This window comes from Peromyscus maniculatus, chromosome 6 (assembly GCF_049852395.1).
Source record: "Peromyscus maniculatus bairdii isolate BWxNUB_F1_BW_parent chromosome 6, HU_Pman_BW_mat_3.1, whole genome shotgun sequence".
NCBI classification, from domain to species: Eukaryota; Metazoa; Chordata; class Mammalia; order Rodentia; family Cricetidae; genus Peromyscus; species Peromyscus maniculatus.
In genome coordinates this window covers 25,470,243-25,494,727 of record NC_134857.1, presented here as the reverse complement: position 1 = coordinate 25,494,727, position 24,485 = coordinate 25,470,243, and the positions used below count along the sequence as shown (strand labels likewise).

The 24,485-nt window shown below is 36.8% G+C and overlaps 1 protein-coding gene across 3 annotated transcripts in view; it reads left to right on the top strand.

The window, feature by feature from the left end:
• Sclt1 (sodium channel and clathrin linker 1) overlaps window positions 1-24,485 on the top strand; it is a 108,349-nt gene that overhangs the window by 61,756 nt on the left and 22,108 nt on the right. For all 3 annotated transcript variants that reach the window (XM_006987463.4, XM_016005996.3, XM_076574039.1), the window contains 6 exons: window positions 785-883; window positions 6,575-6,646; window positions 12,417-12,491; window positions 16,333-16,478; window positions 20,411-20,603; window positions 22,180-22,376. In XM_006987463.4, the coding sequence (XP_006987525.1) occupies window positions 785-883; window positions 6,575-6,646; window positions 12,417-12,491; window positions 16,333-16,478; window positions 20,411-20,603; window positions 22,180-22,376 (782 nt within the window). The remainder of the gene's footprint in view (window positions 1-784; window positions 884-6,574; window positions 6,647-12,416; window positions 12,492-16,332; window positions 16,479-20,410; window positions 20,604-22,179; window positions 22,377-24,485) is intronic.

Genomic DNA, 24,485 nt, shown 5'->3' with positions numbered 1-24,485 from the left:
AAAGCACTTATGCCTTTCAGCTAATGTTCCCATCTGTGGCTTAAATTCTGTTTCTCCACTCTTGGAATCGTTAAAATGTATGCAGTAGGTCTTGGGATACAGCTCCATGGCAGAATATTTTTCTACCACGTGTGAGGCCCTTGATTTTATCCTTAGTACCACCAAAAGTAGAATACTACCTACAATAGACATATTATGCTCGTAAACTGTTCTAAATACCCAAGTTAGCTAGAAAATTTAAGAACAGGACAAAGTCATTTGTCTTTACCCTCTGAAGCATAGTTGTGTAAAAAGTTAGCTGATGTTGTGTGGGGTGTAATGGAGAGGAGACAGGGCACCATTGCCTGTCTCACTTCAGTCCTAAGTAAACAAAGCTTTCAGAAGCAGCCTATGGCTGTTGTATTAATTTCCCTCTTGACTCATTGCTTAATTGCTAGAGGGTTTCCATTTTGTGGTTGCTGGTTCAAAATCTAGGATTCTCTTCCTCTTTTTTTAAAGATTTATTTATTTTTATTTATGTATAAAAAGAATAAAAGTTCAGAATGACCCTGAGACTTTCAGTTGTGGAGATGAGAAAAATGTTGGGGAACTCTGGCTGAAATAAATACTAAAGATTTAATTGGGAAAAGGTAGACAATGCTGGGGAGATCCTTTCTCATTCATGACTTACACAAGATCTTCCAATGGAAGCATTCCCGAAGTCACAATGATACCGTGCTGTCAAAGAGTGTGTTACCTTACCAGTGAAATGTGATGTTTAACATGCCTTGATTGTCTTCTGAAGATTCTGCTTGAAGAGAAGCAAAAAGAAGATGACAGAGAGAAAATGAAGAAAACAATTTCCCAGCTTATACAAGATGCTGCCCTAAAAGCAAGGAAAGAAGTGAGGAGTTTTAAATTATATTTCAAATACAGACTTTAAGTCCTAACTAAGACTAAATGCTACTTAAATACTTTAAAATTAAAACCTTGTGTGCTGACTCTCAAAGACTGTGTGAAACTATTAGCGTAAGTGGCTAAAAACTGGTGTTTGTTTCCTTTAAACTGAACTGGGGTATAGTGTAATGTACTACAGTCTGACTTCAAGCGGGTGTTTTCTTACCTATATTTTCTGTGCTCAATATTTTTCTCCTTAGTGGACTACAATTTCAAGTGGTTTTATTTTATAATTTAAAAGCATAAAGTTAATATATTTGCTTTCTTTCTAACAACTAAATGGTAGTTTTCATTTTCCATGCAAATACATGCCTTAGAAATATTCTTTAGTCATGCCATGTAAGGTCATTTTGGTTGAGGACAAGCTATATATGATGATGGTGATCTTATGAAATTATAATAGAGCTGCAACACCTTTTGCCTGGTATTTTTACAGTACCCTTTCAGGCTAAAATCCATTTGGGTAGTAGACAAATACCACAGTGTGTACCTTACTCTATACATTACCATGCTGTATAGTTTCATAGCCTGTGAACCCTGAACCTCCTAGGTTTATGCACATACAATACACTCTTGATATTCACAGTAACCACATTACCTAAATAATGTTTCAGAGCAAACCCTGTTGTTACATGATGTGTGACTGCACTTTATTTTTTTTTTTTTCAATAATTGAGTAAAACTGAAATTTATTATATGCCACAGTCGTCCTAGGGACCTCCATGCTATATATATAGCCTCTATGGTTCTATGGGTTGTGGTCTGATTGTTCATTTTATATCTAGAATCCACCAATGAGTGAGTACATACCATAACTGTCTTTCTGGGTTTGGGTTACCTCACTCAGGATGATTTTTTCTAGTTCCATCCATTTGCCTGCAAATTTCATGCTTTCATTGTTTTTCTCTGCTGAGTAGTACTCCATTGTGTATATGTACCACATTTTTTTCATCCATTCTTCCATTGATGGGCATCTAGGTTGTTTCCAGGTTCTGGCTATTACAAATAGTGCTGCTATGAACATAGCTGAGCATGTATCTTTATGGTATGTATCAGCATTCTTTGGGTATATGCCCAAGAGTGGGATGGCTGGGTCTTGAGGTAGTTTGATTCCTAATTTTCTGAGAAACCGCCATACTGATTTCCATAGTGGTTGTACAAGTTTACATTCCCACCAACAGTGGAGGAGTGTTCCCTTTGCTCCACATCCTCTCCAACATTGGTTGTCATTGGTGTTTTTGATCTTAGCCATTCTAACAGGTGTAAGGTGGTATCTCAGAGTCGTTTTGATTTGCATTTCTCTGATGATTAAGGATGTTGAGCATTTCTTTAAATGTCTTTCAGCCATTTGTAGTTCTTGTTTTGTGAATTCTCTGTTTAGCTCTTTAGCCCATTTTTTAATTGGACTGTTCAGAGCTTTGATGTGACTGCACTTTATTATGAATTGAAATTAGATAATTAATTTCCCAAAGTAAAAATTCAATTTTAAGACAGTCAGACGAAAGCCTTTTTTATTCTAATCCTTCCTGCAAGAACGTTCCCTATATGTTAGCTTGAGAATGTTCTAACTTTGGACCACATCTTTCAATACTCTTGACAATGCTATTAGACATTAAAAAATGGCTATTAATAAATATTGGTTGTCTTCAGGACCTTTGTAACAATATTTTATCCAAGTATTTTATCCTATTTTACCATTCTGGTTGCATTTTTAAGATCAATTAAAATACATTGATTTTTAAGACTGATTGAAGTTTCATTTATGTTAACCTATAATTTCAGTGCATTTTTTAAAAGTGTTGTGGTCTCAATATTTACTCTAAACACCTTTATAAACTATAGTAGCTGCCTCTTAAACTCTAGGTATCTTCCTATTTGTAAGCAGCCCAAGTGGACATCGGAGACTCTTGTGTCTGTACCCTAGCCCTGGTAACCTCCCCATCTGCCCTGACGTTCTTGTGTGCTCCCTCTTCCTATAAACCGCCCAAGTGGACATCGGAGACTCTTGTGTCTGTGCCCTAACCTTAGTAACCTCCTATCTGTAAGCTGCCCAAGTATATATCTGAGTCTATCATGTCTTAACTGAACATACTCTCTTAATCCCAGACCCTTCCTTTCGAGCATGTACATATTGGTTTTCTTAAAGCCAGCCTTCCCTTGCTATGGCAGGTATTCACTCAAGGAGTATCTGCTTAACATTTCCCATGTGCCAAGCATTTCATTTGTTCTCTGCCTTCTGGAGGTTCCACACTGTTGCCAATTTTTATATCTAAACTTTAAAAATTATTACATGTTGAGGAGAAATAAAATAATAGCAGCAAAAGAAAATTGAAATTACACTATTTAATAGCCTTTTATTTGGGTTTTCATTGAATTATTATGGTATATCTGAAACAAAAATGTATATGTATCACCAAGTAAATATTAGAATCATGAAAGCCTTTACTATCTACGTCTTTATATTCCCATAGTGTTTGTTATTTCAGAGAATAGTTAATATTTTGATAAATAAAGCTTATACTTAATCATATTCTATTTCTTATATAGTAAGCACTGTTAATATTAATGTATATTTATTTCTTATTATTTAGCTATAGCTGAAAGTATTTTCCTTGAATATGTCCATGTTATCAATCATTTCCCTATTTATTGCAGTTGAAAATTGCTCTAAGTCTCTATTTTATTGACTATAGTAGATATAATGAGCATATTTTCATATACTTCTGTTCTAGTTATAAACTTGAACAAAAATGAGAAAATTTAAAAAGTTTGCTTTTTAAGAACAAAAATGGCTTATCTCTCAGGTACTTCAATTTTTTAATGAAAAAATTTTTAAATAAAATGTTGGCCATTATTGTTAGTATATGACCATTTATTGTCTATTTATTGAGTAGAAAATTAGTTTCTAGTCAGTTGGTATTTCATTTACAACTATCTTTATTATTCATAAAATTATAAAAGAAGATGTTTATGTAAAGAATATGTTTATATGTTTGTATAAAAACAACTGGGTATAGTGACACAGCATATGATCCTAGTACTTGGGTGGCTGACACACAGGTTTGTATGTTCAAGACCAGTCTGGGCTACATGGCAAGAAATTAGAAAGAGAGAAGGGAGGAAGGAGGAAAGGAAATACAGAGGGATAGGATAAGAGAGATTTTAGTTTCTATATAAATTTCAGAGTCCTACCTATTGTAAACTTCCTCAGTCTCATATTTTGTTTCATCAGATCCTACTGCTAAAAATTCTCTGTGAACCTTAGGTCTTAGCTTACTGATAATAAAACAGTGTTACTACCTCAGAAAATTTTTTTCATAAAGTATACTTTGATTCAGCTGAGTTTGGCAGCATTTCAAAATAATTAAAAATATATTCTTGTTGTTTTGTTTTGTTTTTTGAGACAGGGTTTCTATGTGTAGCTTTGCACCTTCCTGGAACTGTCTTTGTAGACCAGGCTAGCCTCGAACTCACAGAGATTCGCCTGCCTCTGCCTCCCAAGTGCTTGGATTAAAGGCGTGCACCACCACCACCCGGCTAAAAATATATTCTTATTATTGTCGTAAAGCTTCAAGTTAGTTGTATCAATATTTGTTTTTGAGGGAGGGAGCTGAGGATTGAACCCAGGGCCTTGTGCTTGCTTAGGCAAGCGCTCTACCACTGAGCTAAATCCCCAACCCCTGTATCAGTATTAGACACTGAAAAGAACACAGTTTAGAAATTGTATAGGGAGACAGATAAACTATACTTTTAAGAGCTCAAATTTTTATGCTACACGAAATATTCATAACTTAATTTCTCTGTCCATTGCTGTGTAAGTCAGCTTTCCATTGCTATAACAAAAATATGAGAGAATTAACTTATAGCAAGAAAAGCTTAGTTTGGCTCACAGTTTCAGTGGCTGTGGTCTGTGATTAGATTAGCTGGTCCCATTGTCAGGCTTTCGGCAAGACAGCAGCATATCATGACAGGAACACATGGTGGAGCCAAACCACTCATCACATAGCTGGGCAATAACAGGTCCAGTGTCCCTTTCAAATGCATGCCTCAAATGAGCTGAAGACTTCCCAGTAGACCCTACTTTTTACAGGTTCTACCATCTCCCAGTAGGGCCTTGCTGGGCACCAAGCCTTTGCTAACTGGAAACTGTAGCACTTAATCTCATCTGTAATGGAGGTAATAACTCATGGGGCTGTTGTAAGAACAATGATACGATACACATAAAGCATTCTGAACAGTACGCACTGCACGCGATCCTCAACAAATACTGTGCTCATATTATTACTGACCTGTAAACAAAATAGAGTAACCCTTAATGTCCTAATCCCTGGTTTGTCTAGCATAAATTATAGCACAAGTAAAGCGTGAATTTGAGCCACATACACTGTTTGGCAGGCCTTCAAAAAGATAACTCATATTAATTAACCAAACAAAGTACATAGTAGGCAATACTGAATGTATTCTAAGGAAAGTTTGTGCTGTGTCATTAATAGGTCATTTTATACAAAAAGAAAAGTTTCCAAAAGCTTTTAGATCATAGAAGTTTCCCTTTGGTCTATATCGTCATCAATAATCCTCTTAGTCCTATAAAGAAAACCCTGAGAAGCTCTTAGGAAAAATGGTTGTCGCAGACATCCTGATGAAGTATAATGAATTCTTCAAAATGTTCTGTGCACACCAGTTATTCTGTTTCTGAAAATCTCAGTGTTTGTTCAAAGCTTTCCTTGAACACTCAATTACTTACCACTAGTGTCTAGTGTACATTGTGAAAAGATCCTATAGAGAGAACATAAATGCTTTAAAAGGTACTTATTACATGTTCGGTGTATGATTCTGCTTTTCTCCTCCTTATTCTCTGACATTTGGCAGCATTCAGGGAGTCTGCAGACATTGCTTTTCACACTCATTCTTTCACGGGTGCCAAGTGCTACTTGTGGAGGTTGTGTGCCGCGCACCAGCACAGCAGGTGGAGTGCACCAGCACCTTTGAGCCTAGCTGTCTCCTGTCCAGCCAGACATTCAAGAAGTGTACAAAAATTGACAATGGACTGTCCTCAAAAATTTTAGATTGGGAGAATATATTTATTTTCATTAAAATTACTTATTCTATCTAAGGTAATGATTAAATTATTTGGGGGACATAATAATAAAACTTTTATAGTTTCCTGCTTTTATTTCTAATAATGGTAAAATGCTGGTCAAAAGAATCCATTATAAACAAAAGCTTTGTTTTTGCAGTGTAAATGTATCCTAAGACCAAATGCTTTACAGCAACTGTCCTTTTGGATATATCATCCAGTACTATCCTCAGTTCTCATGACCATTCTTTATTTTACAATGCTGAAGATTCTGGAGCCTTTTGTATACTAAACCAATGCTACAAGTGCAGTCGTCTGGTCTATATGATTTGTTGTATAACTTAGGATAGCTTTGAACTCAGTATATAGTCCAGACAGAATGAACAAAATCTCCCTGCCCCAGCCACCTGTGTGCATGCTCACTACACACAGCTCATACATTATATCCTATTTATCTTTTATAGCATAAAAGTTGTTTCTTTTTTAAATCAAATTCATCATGCTAAATTTTTGACAGTAATCATTTTTTATTCTTTCCCTGAATAATGTCTTCATTCACAGGTTGAAAGCACAAAAAAACAGTATGAAGTACTTATTTCACAATTAAGGGAAGAACTTTCAGCCCTTCAGATGGTATGTTAGAAAATCTTGTACTTTCCTCCAAATATTACCCGCTTTAATGACCAGTATGTATGATATTGGGAATTCATTTGTTCCCTATACATTTGTTAAGCATGACCTATGCTAGTTGCTAATAAAGAAAGTCATTGGCTTGTGGTAGTGGAGTAGGACAAGTGGCATTCATCACATCTCATTTGTCATTGTCAGAACACAGGGCCACTAAACCAACCAGCTGCATGTCCTGCCATATGCGGAGTTGATCTGGAAGACCAGGAAGGAAGAAAAGCTATGTATGTCAGTAGGAAAGAAGAAAGACAGTAAAGCTTCTTCAAATAGATAAATAAGGATGAGTAGGCAAAGGGGGGTGGTGAGGAAAAGTGTTTTCATGTGACTAGAGATTAGAAATTTAAATTTAACTTTAAGATTTAATGAAATGAAATGTAATGACTGTTCCCAAAAGATCCAAACACTAGAATTTCTAGGAATTAGAAAGATACTTATAACTTCACAAACACACATCTTTTCTGAATCCTTCCTATTGGGGAAAATTATAAAGGCCACTCCACGTAGTTAAAAGGAAGATTTATTTAGTGGATGACTTACAAATGAAGGAATAGATAGGTTGCGGGGGTCTGGGGAAGGTGTATCACAATCCAGCGGTATTCTCTGGAGCTCTGCTCAGTCAACCTCCACCGTCCAGGGTCCAGGAACAGAGAGAGCGCTTGCCCATCCAGATCTCGGGTCTCCAGACGCCTCCTTTGGCCCCGCCTCGTAGGTGTGACAGTTGCCAGAGTTTCAATGGGGGTTGGAACTTCCAGAACAAAGCTGGAATAGCTACCCACTACATCTCCCCCTTTTTGTCTAAATAAGAAGGTTCTAAACTAGTACAAGACTATATACAAAGGAATGGTTATCAAATATTGTCCAGGAATAATGAGGGATAATGACCTAGATAAGATGGAACTACAACCAATGCAAACAATATCAAGCAAGAAACACATACTAAAATCCAGAGAAGTATAGAGCATAGGTAAATGGCATGTTATAAAGATCATTCCAAAAGGTGTCCTATCCTAAAGAACCTGAATCTAATACTTAATATGTTCTATCTAAGATATTATATATACTAAGTTGTAACTATAACTGCTAGTCTTCAGTCCCATCAAAGACCTGAGAAGGAACATAATAGTACCTGAGAAATGGAAGATGGATTCAAGCAACTTTCGGGAGTCTTGCAAGAGTAGACAGAGACAGCTGGCAGCCTGGACAGTCACCTAATGTTTCTCAGCATTGTTGGTGCATTCAAATTGGCTACAGGCCTAGAGTATCTGACAGACCATCTTCAGAAGCAAGAATTCTGAAAGACCATCTTACCCTGTCTTGGCAGAGTACAGTGGTCACTTTTAATCTGTTATAAAATTTATGAATATTTTGTGTATTCTCATAAATAATGTGCATTAATGTATGTTCAACACATAACGATTTGTGCAACCATGCTCTTTCCAGGAGATCTCCTAATAGATTTTAACACCCCAAAGTAAGAGTCTTTTATTGTCCTTAGTTTTCCCTGTTGCCTATTACTATTTTTGCACAGTATATTTTAAAGTAAATAATCATCATAGAATAATATTTAAATACCTCCAGAAAGCTATACACCATGTAGTGTACTTTACTATACCTTAATCATTTTATAGAGGTCCTGGATGTAAAAACCAGGAATGATTACTTTCTTCTTACTTAGTTTCACTTGTAGTAATGATGTAGAAACAGTTTGTAAAACCAATGGGATGCAGTATGACCTATTGGTCATATAAAATTGTCTTATTTTGCGTGTTCTTTTTCATAGATTATAAAAAACAAAACAAAACTTGCATCTTTGTGAAAGGAAAGAAAAATGTCTCTTTGTCACCGTCAAAGATAACTTTAATTTGTAAACTTAATACCATGTACAACTTAATTTGGTTAAGGTGCGTCCTGCTTATTTTCTGATTCCACTCACTGGGTGCATCAATTACCTTTCGTTCACTTTCGGCTTGTTTTTGCCAGTAAGATGAGTTTCTTACATTTACAGCTAGTCTGTATCTTTTAGTTGGAGAACTAGAACTATTTGCATTTAGAGGTACCAGTGATTCTTGTCATTTTGCCAGTTGTTTTCTAATTGGTTTGACCATTACTACTGTCTTTGTCCTGATTCACATGATGATATTTGGTGGTTTTGGTGGTTTTATACCATTTACAACTTAATGGTATAAAAACAAATCTTTCTGTTCTGTTTTCCAAAATGAATGAGGACTGTCTAATACTAGGGATTTTTCAAACAATGGTATAACAACCAACTCTTTATAAAACTCACTATATTCTATTTTGGCAATTTCATTATATAACAACTGTTTTATACTATATATCAAATACTTCTGTACCTGAATGATTTTTTAAAAGATATGTAACATTATCTAATATTATATTCATTCTATGGAAAAATTGTGCTGTCTGGTTAAAAATTAATTTAAATATTAAAGCTGTTTTTTTAAAAAAGGAAGATTTTTAGGGTGGATTAGAAACACCCTCTTAGAGGCTGGGAGTGTAGCCTGGTTGGTAGAATGTATGCCTACTATGTGGGAAGCCATGAGCACCACATAAACTGTGTGTTAGTACACACTTGTAAACCCAGCACTCTGAAGGTGAGGCAGGAGGACCAGAAGTTGAAGATTATTCTGGGTATGTAGAATTGATATCCTGAATGAAAAGACTTTTTATTAGGAGTACTGGAAGTCAGGAAAGCATTAAACAATGTATTTCAGATGAGATTCTGAAAGTGAGTAACTGCCAGCCAGCTTTACTGTATCTAGCAAATGTACATTTTAAAATTGATGGAGAAATAAAGACCTTTCATGACAAGGACAGACTAAAGCAGTTCATGACCACCAAGACAGTATTGCAGAAATACTAAAAGGAGACTTGTACACAGAAGAGGAAAGATCTAACTCAGGAGAACACAGCAAAGAGTGAATTCAATAAGAGGAATAAACAAATAAGAAGTAGGAAAGAATTAGCCATGTCCAGCTCAGGAAACCACCAAAGATCATCATGTGAATCAGGACAAAGACAGTAGTAATGGTCAAACCAATTAGAAAACAATTGGCAAAATGACAAGAATCACTGGTAACCCTAAATAAATGCAAATAGTTCTAGTTCTCCAATTAAAAGATACAGACTAGCTGTAAATGTAAGAAACTCATCTTACTGGCAAAGACAAGCCGAAAGTGAACGAAAGGTAATTGATGCACCCAGTGAGTGGAATCAGAAAATAAGCAGGACGCACCTTAACCAAATCTGACCTAAATAACCTTCAAGCAAAAATTACATAGAAGGGATAAAGAAGGACACTTCATATTTATAAAGGGAAGAATTCATCAATAAAATAAGTAAAGAAACATGGCATCCAGTTTCATAGACTGACATTAAATGTACAGTTTGGTCCTGATAGAATGATAATGGAGGACTTATTTCATATCAATGTTGTCTTCCAGACTGAAATTCAGTAAAGAAACTTCAGTGTTGAACTACACTGTAAATTAGGCAATACACTTCTATAGAACACACAATTTTCTCAGCAGCCAATGGAGTTTTCTCTAAAATAGATCACAGTTTAGTCCATAAAGCAACTCTTAAAAAATAGAGAATAATTGAAATAATTCTTAATATTTACCAAGTCATAGGATAATAAAACTAGAAATAAGTAGCAAGGGAAATTACAAAGAAAACTGCAGATATGTAAGAAGTACACTATTGAAGAAGTCCATAGAAGTTTAAAGCTTTCTAGAATCAAATGAATATAAAAGTCCATCTTGTGAGAGCCTGTAGAATATAGCAAAGACAGGTAGTTCTAAGAAATGTGTAGCTGTTTTTGAGTCTCCAAATGAGGAGGTGTAGGCTGTCTCTTTTTTTAATGATCTCTATTTTGTTTGAATAGGAGCTGGTGAGTGTGGCCTCTGTGCTATCAGTTTTACTATTTGCTAACCCTTTATAAAGTATGATTTTAGAAATACTTCACAAATGCTAAAAAAATTAATTTATCTCCCAAAGCAGGTATATCAGGGGTTATGAGCAAAGCTTTTAATACAAACTTTAAAAGTTCATTTTAATATTATAGTACATTTTAATAGAACTTATATAATAGTATGGTAATTATAAATATTTCAACTTTTTTGTTTCATTTACCCATTTTTAACCCAGGTTAACCAAATACTGCCGGACCCCTATCCCTTGATGTCCGTGATATAAGTAGGGGCATAGATATTTGCATAGTGACTCTTTTCTTCATAGGCCACTTTCCAGATCAAGAAGTAAGATTCATCTGTGTTATTAACATATTGTCCTGGGGTAAATTACTGACAAAAACTACTTGAGAAGAAAGGGTTTACCTTAGCTTGTAGGTTATAGTCCATAATCCAGGGAAGGATATAAAGCAGAGACCGTAGAGAAATGCTGCTTACTGCCTCTTTATGACTTGCTCTGCCTGCTTTCAACCTAGGACCATGTGTCCCAGGGTGGCACCACCCACAGTTTGTGGTTCTTTAATCAAGAAAATGCTCCCATAGACAAGCCCACAGGCCAGTCTGCTGGAGGCCGTTTCTCAGTTGAGAGTCGTGACTCTAGTCTTGTCAAGTTGACAAAGACTAACTAGCACGCATATGTATTCCGGTTACATCAGTGGCATTATAAACATAGCAGAAATCACCAGGTTAGCATCATAAAACTACCACTCAGCAGACAGAGAGACAAGATCTTGAGTTCAAGTTTGAGGGCAGCCTGGGCCATGTAGTGAGACTATGAAAAATATTCCCCCAGAAAAACAAAACCTAATATAGATAAGTACCTTATCATATATATGAATATGTATAGGACATTAAAAATGATTTTCCTACAAACTGAGTCCTATTTTAACAACAACAAAAAATCCTACCTTGTTATTTGTAACAGAGTTCAAGGTAATCAATTCTGGGTCACAGTTTAAAAGCTTGGCTTTAAATTTTGGAAACACTGAGGATGTTTGTATAATTATGGAAAAAATGTATATCACTAGTGGAGTACAGTCAACAAAGCAGGTTCACAATAAAACTATGCTTAATCTCAAATAAGTAGAAAAATAATTATGAAGAACTCACTGGTTGATTCTTGTGCTTTTAGTATCTTGGCAGAATAATTGTATGGATTAGTTGATATACTTGTTAAACTACTAAGTAAAATGTTTGATACACAAAGTCTTTTAAGTATATATGTTTCAATATTTTATGCTCATGCTAATACATTTCCCTGCATTTTGGATATTTTGTAAAGAAAAATTGTTAGAATTCTGCACTTTGCATACCAAATGTTTTCCTTGGCATATTGTGACACTGTCCGGTTCCTTTTTCAAGATAATTTGGTAATATTATATGAAAAGAGAACCTGTAATATCCACAAAAAAAGCTCATTTTTTTCTCACATGAGTATGCCAGCCTTATTCTGTTAATTTCTTGATATCCTAAAGCCAAAGGCAATTAATGAAATCCTGGGATAGGTCACTTTTTGAAGGTTGACAATTACTATGCCCAGTAATTAGCCTAACTTAGTTGTAAGTACTATGTATTTACATAAGTACCTAAGTACTATGGCCTTACTTAGTTGATGAGGTAACTGTAATATTCTTGTTATGAACAAACCATTTTACTTTTCCATTTTTTTCTCACTTTAATGTTTCACCAGATACATTTATTTGCATTTTGACTTGATTTTATAGGACTGTGATGAAAAGCAAGGTCAAATCGATCGAGCCATCAGAGGGAAAAGAGCTGTGGAAGAAGAACTCGAGAAGGTAAGAAGGAAGTACAGCGGCCTTAAGGCAGCTACAGGCTCCTACTGCATTGCTGCCCGCTCTGCTCACACTTGCCTTCTAAGTGCTCTGGGCGGTATTACTCAACTATAACAAAGTCTCGTTTAAATATTCCTACCACCTACATCCATTCTTTCTAAGAATACCCATAGCCTTTGAACTTTGTACTTCAAGGTATAACTTTCTTAAATATCCATATTTATTGCTCTAGCCTTATCCCAAAAGTAGTTTTCATTTTGTCTTTTTTTTGTTAACTTTATGCCAACTTACTGAGGTTAGAATAAGGCATAATAGGTATATACAACCAAAATATCATAGGATTGCTATGAATTTTACCTTTGTGTGTGTGTGTGTGTGTGTGTGTGTGTGTGCGCGCGCGCGCGCGCGCGCGCGCGCTCGCGTATAGAGGCCAGAGGTTGACATTGATGTGTTCCTCAATCTTTCTCCACCTTATTTTTTGAGATAGAGTCTCACTGAAACTGCAGCTTATAAACCCAGCTAGATAGTTGGCCAGCAACCCCAGAAGTAACATGAATTTCTGCCACCCTAGGGCTAGGATTAGACACATGCCTCCACAGCCAGCTTTGATGTAAGTATTGATACCACAACCAGTTTACTGACTGAGTTAGTTCTCTGCCCCAGATTTTTACCTTTTAAGAATATAGTAATTAGAGGGCTAGAGAGATAAGCAGTTAAGGCCACTGGTTGCTCTTCCAGAGACCTGGGTTCAATTCCTAGCACCCATGTAGAAGCTCACAACCTTCTGTAACTCCAGTTCCAGGGTATCCAGTGCCCTGATCTGACCTCTGTGGGCACTAGGCACTCAACAAGATACACAGCCCTACATGCAGGCAAAACATTTGTATACATAAGATAAAATATTTTTATTATTATTTTTAATTTTATAATTTAATTTAATTTTACATATCTGCCACAGATTCCCCTGTCCTCCCTCCTCCCGCCCTTCCCCCACCCCACCCTCGACCTCCCCCCAATCCACCCTCCATTTTCATCTTCTCCAGGGCAAGGACTCCCCTGGGGATTCAGCTCAGCCAAGTAGATTCAGTCGAGGCAGGTCCAGTCCCCTTCTCCCTTCACCCAGAGTGAGCAAAGTTTCCCAGCATAGGTCCCAGGCTACAAAAAGCCAGCTCATGCACTAAGGACAAGTCCTGGTCCCACTGCCTGGGAGCCTCCCAAACAGTTCAAGCTAATCGACTGTCTCACTTATCCAGAGGGCCTGATCCAGTTGGGGGCTCCTCAGCTATTGGTTCATAGTTCATGTGTTTCCACTAGTTTGGCTATTTGTCCCTGTGCTTTTTCCAATCATGGTCTCAACAACTCTTGCTTGTAAAATCCTTCCTCTTTCTTGCAAATTGGACTCCCGGAGCTCCACCTGGGGCCTGGCCATGGATCTCTGCATCCGCTTCCATCAGTCATTGGATGAGAGTTCTACCACGACAGTTAGGGTGTTTGGCCATCAGATCACCAGGGTAGGTCAGTTCGGCTTTCTCTCAACCATTGCCAGTAGTCTATTGAGGTATCTTTGTACAGCCACTTTGGAAATCATTATGGCACTTTCTTAGAAAATTGGGAATCAATCTCCCCCAAGATCCAGCTATACTACTCTTGGGCATATACCCAAGGAATGCTCAATCATACCACAAGAGCACTTGCTCAGCTATGTTTATATCAGCATTGTTAGTAATAGCCAGAACGTGGAAACAACCTAGATGCCCTTCAGCTGAAGAATGAATAAATAAAATGTGGTACATATACACAATGGAGTACTACTCAGCAGAGAAAAACAATGACATCATGAGGTTTGCAGGTAAATGGATGGATCTAGAAAAAAATCATCCCGAGTGAGGTAACCCAGACTCAGAAAGACAAACATGGTATGCAATCACTCATAAGTGGATACTAGATGTAAAGCAAAGGATAAGCAGACTGCAACTCACAACTCCAGGGAGGCTACCTAGTAAAGAGGACCCTAAGAAAGACACAGGGATCACCCAACGACAGAGAAATGGATGAGATCTACATGAGCAAACTGGATGTGAGGGTGGGTAATGAAGGGCAAGCGTCGGGGAAAAGAGAGCTTAGGTGACCGGGAGATCCCAGCTGGATCAAGAACAGGGAGGGAGAACAAGAAAAGAGAGACCATGATAAATGAAGACCCCACAGGAATAGGAGGAAGCAAAGTACTAGAGAGACCCACAGAAATCCACAAAGATAAAATATTTTTAAAGAATATAATAAGTAGATAAAATACTTCCCCCAATGATGTTTGAAGTAAAAACTACATCTTAAAAAAACAATTGCGCTGGGCGGTGGTGGCGCACGCCTTTAATCCCAGCACTCGGGAGGCAGAGCCAGGCGGATCTCTGTGAGTTCAAGGCCAGCCTGGGCTACCAAGTGAGTTCCAGGAAAGGCGCAAAGCTACACAGAGAAACCCTGTCTCGAAAAACAAAAACAAAAACAAAAAAAACAAACAAACAAAAAAAAAAACAGTTGCATGCTTTTTCATTAGCAGTGAATATCCCACTGTTCTTAAGTGCCTTGAGAAAGAAAGGGCAACCAAATATGAGCGCTTACCACATATAAGGTGCTATGATAGTAACTTGCCTAGAAAAGCGAAATAAGTCACAGTGTTAAAAAACACTAAGCATTGAAGTCAGGATTTAACTTTGAAAGGCAAACTCCATGGCATTCAAAGTATGTGATATATCCATGTTGTCAAAAATAGTGACAAAATCAGATAGTAAAACAGTATTTACAAAGTAGAACCTAGAATATGGCTTCATTTGGGGAAAAAAGCATATGCACATGTGTTCCAAGGTAAACACTTTTGGCTGCCACCCTCCTAAAGGTAGATCCTTCCAGATTTCCTTCATGTAATGTAAGTTCTATTTAGAATGTTGCCAGACATATATCAGGCTTCAGGCTGATTTTTTTAATATTACATGGCATAGGTTATATTAGTGCAGTGGAAAACTTAGAAGGCACAGCAACCACTTCTCTATTGTCCACACAGCAATGAGCCAAAGCCATAGCACTGTAGGACTACAGTGGTGCTCAATGTCCCAGCAAAGAGTACTGACATACTGCTATTCAACCTCTGTAGAAAGGACAGCACTGTCTTGCCAGTGGGGACAACATAGGTGACCCAGCAAAGCAGCCTTCTTGGGAGGGCAGTTAGATGAACTATTTGTCCTAAAATGTGACCTGGACCTCAGGGCCTGCTATAAGTAGCCCTGTGCTACAAGAGCAAGCCCAGACTCTAGCTGAGAAAGGTAACTCTGATTTTAGCTATGTTGTTGCCCAGATAACCCAGAGCAAAGTTCTAGAACTTTAAGATCTCTAGTTACAGTAAAACATACCCTTCCTTTTGGGTATTTCATCAGAAAATTGTATTGAAGAATATTCACTAATTACTGCACTTTTTTTTCTTTCTTTGATGTTTTAGGGTAAAACTTGGGGCCTTGTACATTCTTAGGAAGGGCTCTACCATTGAGCTACATGCCCAACCCAACTACTACTTGTTTTTAAATTGGCATTTTAAGCATTTTTTAAAAGTTTTAGCAGCTGTTTTATATTTATATTTCTGTATTAGTTAAATAGTTTACAGTGAGCATGATTTCAAACTCTTTAGCTGCCAGTTTATAGCATTTTATTTTGTAAATGAATCAATCATAGGTGTCTTTAAAAAACTTCTTACAGTAGGAAGAGATGAATACACAGTCATGACTTTATTTCTCACGTTATTTTTGTTCATTGAGATAATTTCTTCCTATAAGGTAATGTTTATAAGCCTCTCCCTCAGATTTACCGTGAAGGCAAACAGGATGAAGGTGATTACAGAAAACTGGAAGAAATGCATCAAAGATGTCTTGCTGCCGAGCGTTCAAAAGATGATCTTCAGCTAAAACTAAAGAGTGCAGAAAATAGAATAAAACAACTTGAAATTAAGTAAGTTTTCTTTTATATTTCCTGTGTTAACATTTTAAGCATTTACATAGGTTTTGGTGAATTACTTACCTTTTTATAGACCTTATGAAAATAGTCAAATGTGGTTTTTTTGGTTTTTTTTTTTTTTTTTTTTTTTTTATTTGGTTTTTCGAGACAGGGTTTCTCTGTATAGCTTTGCGCCTTTCCTGGATCTCGCTCTGTAGATCAGGCTGGCCTCGAACTCACAAAAATCCACCTGCCTCTGCCTCCCTAGTGCTGGGATTAAAGGCATGCACCACCACCACCCAGCCAAATATGTTTTTTAATAATTTCTCTTATTATTAGTTTTTAAGTTGGCATACAAAATAATGCATTTAGTGATATCATTTTCATACTCATGAATCATAATCTTGTAATTTGTTCCCCTCCCACACTGCCCTCTTCTATGTCCCCTGCCTATCCTATGGTTGGTTTTCTTGCCACACCCTAAATAGTCTTCCCCCTCTCCTAAGATATCCTCCTATCACTCTCAGGATTCTGTTCCATCTCTCTCGCACGCGCGCGCACACACACACACGCACATACACACCCCATTTATACACATAGTAATAAATATATTTCTTGGTCTAGCTTGCCTGGCTTGGACAGTGATTTCCAGTTGCATCAACTTTCTTGAAAATATCATAATTTCATTTTCCTTTATTGCTGAATGAAACACCACTGTATTTATGAACATTTTCATTATCTATTAATCTGTTGGTGAACAACTAGGCTTGTTCCGTTTCCTTCCTGGCTATTGTGAGTAGAGATGCAAAAAATGTGTTAGTATCTCTGTGGTATGTTGATTTAGAATATGAGTATGTGTGTATATATATATATATATATCTCCAAGTTGGATTATATTTGTTCTTTTTTTTTACCCCCCCAATTTGGAGACTTCCATACTGATTTCCATAGTGGTTGCATAAGTTTAGATTCTTACCATCAGTGACTGAGGGCTCTTCCTTCCTTACAGCCTTGACAGCTTTTGTTTTATTTTCTTGGGGTGAGATAGAAATCACAAAGCGATTTTAATTTGCATTTCCCTGATTGCTAAAGATGTTGAATATTTGTCCATATATTTACTGACCATTTATATTTCTTTTGAGATCTACTTAGTTCATTAATCACCTTACTGATCAGATGATTAGTTTTATATTATTTAGTGTTTTTAATTCATTTTCAGGTTCTTTTATGTATTCTAGATTCTAGATTTAATCCTCTTCTAGATAAATTGTTAGCACAGATGTTTTTGTGCAATATGAAGCCTGGATTTCACTTATAGTTTATTTTGCAGAAGCTTTTATAGGTCATGTAATCTCTTAGATCAATTCTTAGTATTATTTCTTAAGCTATTACTGTATTTTCCAGATAATTCTTGAGGTATTTTTTGTATGTTCTCCCCTAACAATTTTAAACATTAAAGTTCTTAATTTACTTTTAATTGATTTTTGTACAAAGTGAAAGAAAAGTACTAGTTTCCTTCTACTACATGTGACTGTCCAATTCTCCCAGCACCACTTATCCAGGAGGTTTTTTGCTTTCATTTGTTTTGGTTCTTTTCCTCTAAAGTATATTTCTGAAACCTTTATCAAGAATCAGGTCACCAGGTTTATTTCTGGGTTCTCTATTCTATTCTTTTCATCTACGTGTCTATGCTGTTTTTGTGACTATGTACTGTAACTTGGAATAAGATACTGTGATACTTCTAGCATTGCTCAGTGTCTTTTGTGCTTCTATGAATTTTAGGATTTTTTTTTCCCTAATTCTGTGAAGAATACCAGTAGAATTTTTATGGGGATTGCATTGAATATGTTGGTGACTTTAAAGTAAGTCAGTCATTTTTACTATGTTAATTCTGTTGATCCATGAGCCTGAATTTTTTTTTTCCTATCTTCTAGTATCTTCAGTTTCTTCAGAGTTTTACATTTTCCATTGTAGAGATCTTTGGCTTCCTTGCTTAGTTATATTACTAAGGTTTTGTTTTTTAAGGGATTATTTCCCTTATGTTTTTCTCAGTGTTTGTTATATATTGGTCTATTAAAAAGCTACTGGTTTCTTGCATTGATTTTTGTATCATGGTGCTGTGTTGAAAGTGTTCTAAGAGGTTTTGTGTTGAATTGTTATGTTCCCTTTTGTATGACATCATACATCTGCAAATAGAAATAACTTGGCTTCTTTTTCTACTTGTATCCTTTTTATTACTTTCTCTTGTGTTACTGCTATTAAGACTCCAGTCACTACTTTGAAATAAAGTAGAGAGAGCTGACACTGTCTCATTCCTGATTTTCAAGGAAGTGCATGAAGCCTTTTCCCATTTACTGTAATGTTGGCTATTTTTCATGGGTAGCTTTTCTTATGTTGAGGTATGATCCTTGAATTCCTGGTTTCTTATCAAGGGAGTTGAACTTTGTTGAAGGCTATTTTGCATCTATTAAGATGACTACATTATTTCCATTCTTGAATCTATAACTGTAATGTATTAAATTTGTAGAAAACATGTTGAATCATGCTTTTATGTTGAATGTTCTTTTTGATGTGTAGTTGGTGGTTGGGTGGTGATGGTGGTGGTGGTTGTGGTATTATGAAGTTCTGTTAGGAGGTACACATGTGGTTGCTTCTGTTGCAGCATCTTTCGATACTAATGTCCTTTTATGACCAATGCCTGTGTATACTATTTTATTGGAAAGTTGATTATTGGAACTTTACTATTTAAAAAGAAAACATAGCTATGTGTGTTATAGGGATGAACAATTTTTATATAGAATTAAAACTATGTTATAGAAATGAATGATTTTATATAGAACTTAAAACTTACAAGAATGTGGGAAGAATTAGGAAAGCAAAATTCTAAACAGGACAGAGATGAATCAGTTCAGAGTCAGTCATAAGCATTTGGGAAGTTAGGGTTGGAATAGAACCATAAACTGTGGTTCATGGTAGTAAAACTGCCATCAGGTAAAAACTGTTTATGCATATTAAAATTTTCTCTCCTTATAAGTTACTTTTAACCAATAATTGAGTTGTTTAGCTTTTTATTTTAAGACTGCGTCTCATGCATATAAGCATGTACCTTGGAACTTACTATGTAGCCCAGGTTGGCTTCAAACACAAGGCAGTCCTCCTGCCTTAGGTTTCCATGGGCTGGGATAACAAGCATGAACCACCATGCCCACCAATATTTCTATTAAGCCATCACAATATTAGTAGCATTTTTATATTTCCTGCAAATAGAAGCCAGAGTATGTTCAGAGTGATTGGTTATCTGTAATTGAAAGATGTAAATTTCAGAAAATAGGAATGAAAATTAGCTATTGATTGAAACAAATGTTTAAAGAATACCTGATCTAATACCCATGGCTGAGAAAATTCAAGAAAACAACCTATTAACCTGTGCTAAAATAAGCTTATTTAATTTGAATTTATAAAGCCCTGTTCTAAGGTGTATAACAGGAAATTGCAGATTGATTTCACTTTAATTTGTGAGGTGGTCAGCTGTTGTGTTTTCCTATGCTACTAACATTAAGTAAAAGTTTGACTAGCAGCTGTTTCATCTGCCTACTGTTGGGTCCACATTGTTCTCTTGATGTAGCAATTCTTAACAACAGGAAAAAATTGAAAGATATTTCACGTTGATTTTCTAAAAGAGTAATAGCAAGTCAACTTGTCTATCCTTACCTAAAGTTGTTAAATTAAATACATTTACCTGGTATTACATACATTTTGAAACCACATTACTCTAAATAAAAAGAGGGCTGTAGATATAGCCATGGGCTCAATCTCCAAGACCATACTGAAGTGAAAAGAAATGACTCAGAATAAAGAAAACAGAAATTTAAATTGTAAAATGTGCACGTCTTGATCTTTTGTGTTTTGTTTCATTTGTTTAAAAAAAAACAAAAAACAAAAAACAGTTCCTCAGAAGAGATATCCCGTTCCCATGAAATGATCCAGAAACTTCAAACTGTACTGGAGTCTGAGAGGGAGAACTGTGGCTTTGTCAGTGAGCAAAGGCTGAAGCTTCAGCAAGAAAATGAGCAACTACAGAAGGAAACTGAGGATTTAAGAAAAATTGCTCTGGAGGCCCAAAAAAAAGCAAAATTAAAGGTATTTTTAAAAATGAGTTAAATATATTCTTGGGAAATTCAAAGTATAGAGAATATTCATTAGAGTCCTAATAAAACATTCTTCAGGTCCCGTGTGTGTGTGTGTGTGTGTGTGTGTGTGTGTGTGTGTGTGTGTGTGTGTGTGTGTGTGTGTGTGTCACGCATGTACCTCTCATCAAATAATACGAAATCCTAATTCAAAGTACTAACTAGTAGAACTTGCAAAGTGTTCTGGAACCTGATTGTCTTCTCTATATATACACAATTTTTAAAAACACATTTTCCAACCATGCAACAAACAGTTCTTCGTGCCAAAGCAAGTTAAACAGCACTAACAGAACTGTAGCTTACACAGCTTTATAGTCTGCCATACTCTATCCTCCAGCTTCTCAGACACTGAATTTCTTCAAGATCAGTAAGAGGATGTTCCATCAGTTTTCTCTGAGAGCCCCTCCTATCAAGTGTAAAAACAGCAGCAAGAAGAATGCACAGGGCAAAAGGCTCATATGAGAAAAATCCTTACCTTTTCTCTCCCTTTTCTCTTTTTACTCTGTGATAATCCATTTAAGGCACTTTCAAGAAACAGGTATTCCATCAGCATCTCTTTTCTCTCCATTCCATGCCATTTTTGTGAATGGCACTAGGTTTTTATAGTAAAGATCCTCATCTTCCAGGCTTGCAGTGAGGATGTAAAGTAGCAGTACTGTTGTTTCAGTTTGTTTATTGCTGCTGCAAGGAACAAAGGAAGTCATGTACTGACCTAGTTCCCGTCAACTGCAGTTATTGACTGTCTTCTATTGCAGGTATCCAGGGCGGTAGGCATTTATAAGAATATGAAATCTTAAATGAAAAATAGTCATGTGTCTTACAAAGATATTTTTACTCAGTAAAATATGAAAAAGAACCATATCAATATAAAGCTACGGTAATTAAGACAGTATTGTCAACTTCAGAATAATCATATTGCTTAGTAGTACAAAATAAAGTCCAGATATAAATTTCATTTTAATGAAGACCTAATTTTGTAGCAGAAGCACATTGTGGTTCAAGAGGAAAGGAATTATCTTTATAATTATAATACTAGTCCAATTAGATCCATATTTAAAAGATAAAATGACATTTCATCACACCACATATGCAAAGTAATTTGTGCTATCTTACAGACTTAAAAATAAAATATATGGGCACACAGCTTTATTCGCAGTACATGAGAGGCAGAAGCAGTTGGATCTCTGAGTTCGAGGCCAGCCTGGTCTACAGAGTGAATTCCAGGGCAGCCAGGGCTGCACAGAGAAACCACACACACACACACACACACACACACACACACACACACACACACACACACACACACACAAAAAAAAATTACAGTCCACAATAGTTGTATTTTTCACTAAAGTATACATAGATTTCATTTGTAGTAGAGACAAATTGTAAGCTTACCTGCTTACTTGGATGCCTCGCCCAAAGGTTTCTAAATCTCATGAGCACAGTGGATCACTCTTTTTGTGTGTGACATTGGCTGACATAGCTCCTAGAATCCTGAGAGGACAGTGACGGTTCCTTTTACTCCTCAGGTCAGCACAATGGAGCATCAGTTCTCAATAAAGGAGCACGGCTTTGAAGTGCAGTTGAGAGAGATGGAGGACAGTAATCGGAATTCTGTTGTTGAACTGAGGCATCTATTGGCAGCTCAGCAAAAGGCAGCCAACAGGTGGAAAGAAGAAACAAAGAAACTTACCGAAAGTGCAGAGATGAGGATCAGCAGTCTCAAGTAGGTTCACTGTCAGTAGTTGCTTGATACTTGTTTTGCAAACCAGCAATACAACGTAAGTTTACTATTAATAATTGTTTAACAATTGATGTTTTACAGAAGAAATAATTTAAACCTGTAGTTTACTGTTCTGCTCTCTCAGTAAAGTACTAGCAAGCATAGGGACCCAAATTTGATCCCCAAAACCCACATTAAAAGAAAAAAAGTTAGTTATGGTGGCATGTGCTTGTAATACCATGGAGAAACAGGTAGATACTTGGATACTTGGGCTCACTGGCCAGCCATCCTTGCCTATTTACTTAGTTCCTATTCAGTGAGAGACTGTCTCAAAAAAAAAAAAAAATAGTAGATGACACCCATGGATTCCCTCTGTCTGCACACACAGACAGACACACATACATGCACATATTACACAGCGAGGAGTGTAAGTCTGGATGTTGTACTTTTACTCAGAAAGTATTTACTGAAGTACTATAAAATATTAAGCATGGGGCTAGTGAGAAAGTTCAATGGCTAAAGTGCTCACTGCACAATCATAAAGACCCAAATTCAGATCCCCAGCACCCAAGTCAAAAGCTAAGCATGGTGGTGTGCACCAGCACTCAAAAGAAGAGGGCATCCTAGGGCTTGACCCTCCAGCCAGCCTAGCCAAATCAGTAAGCTCCAGATTCACTGAGAGATACAGAGTAATTGAGCAAGACATCAGATGTTGACCTCTGACCTCTGCATGAACACATACACAAAAGCATATATGGTTACACACACACACACACACACACCCGACACACACACCAAAAAGAGAAAGGAAAAAAATTGGCATTCTAATTCAAATAAAATACCTTGTTGTTATTAATTTAGTGAATATTCTACATAATACAGTGGCTTGGGGAGGACACAGAAGTATAGACTCTTATATATATATTTAGCACATGTAACATTTAGAATTCATTTGGCCTATGAATCCTGAAATGTTTCCTCTCTAGCCCTTTAAGAAAATTTTCATGGGCGAGTGTCATGGGTCAGTGGGTAAAGGTGCTGTGCACAAGCCCAGCAACCTGAGTCCAGTCCCCCGGAATCCACGTAAGGTGGAGGAGAGAACTGACACCAGGTGTAAGCAAGTTGCAGTGAAACCACTGAACTAAACCACTAGGAACACATTTTCTCATGGGATTCCCGAGGAATGCAGAGTTTGAGTTTCTGTTTACCCAATAAAGAAGGCTTCTGGTTACCTGGTAAGAATTTGGCTTGGATTAGGTCCTGGGCCATCATCTTAGGACATTGTCAGTAGCACTGCCATTCTGGAGAGCCTGCTGTTTGACCTAACACCATAATGTTTTCCTCTGACCCAACACACACTGTGGCCACACCAAGGGCACACACAGTAAATAAAAATTAAAGAAAGGTTTCTGATGCTTCCTCAGAAAGATCTTAAGATTGTTCCAGTGACCTGGAATACTCAAGAGTTTCAAGATGAAACTGTTGAGTTTCTTCTGTCCACTTAAAAGTTCAGTAGATGCTATGAAATGGACTGCAGAAAACTTAACATTGTTCTAAAAAGAATAAAGTGTGTTTTAAAAACAGACCATAATGGGTAGAGTGAGTGCAAAGGTAAAGAGACCCATACTGTAATAGCCCAAAGAGAGGAGGGTATAGGATGAGGTGGGATTTTGTTTGGTTTGTTGGTTGATTGGTTTGATTTGTTTTGGGGGCTCTGGGTTGTTTAGTTCTGGTGTGAGGGCGGTATATAAATGTTTATGTTGGGTTGGTGCACAAATGCCCATGTGTGCCTCTGGAAGCCAAAACCTGACATTGGTGTCTTTCTCAATCACTCTCCACCTTACTTTGGAGACAAGGTCTCATCATTGAACCTTAGAGCTGTTTCTAGTTATCCAGGGAACTCTAGTAATCCTCCTGTCTGCCCCACTGTTCTGGGTCTACAGATGCACAGTCACAACAGGCTCGTTAATATGGTACAGGGTTTCAAATTCAGATCCTTATGCTTGTACGGTAAGCACCTACCCACTAAGCCATCTTGCCAACCCCAGGACTAAGCTTTAAAGTGTTGAAAATAACTGAAGTTTCTTTAGGCCATGTTGACTATGTGCTTCC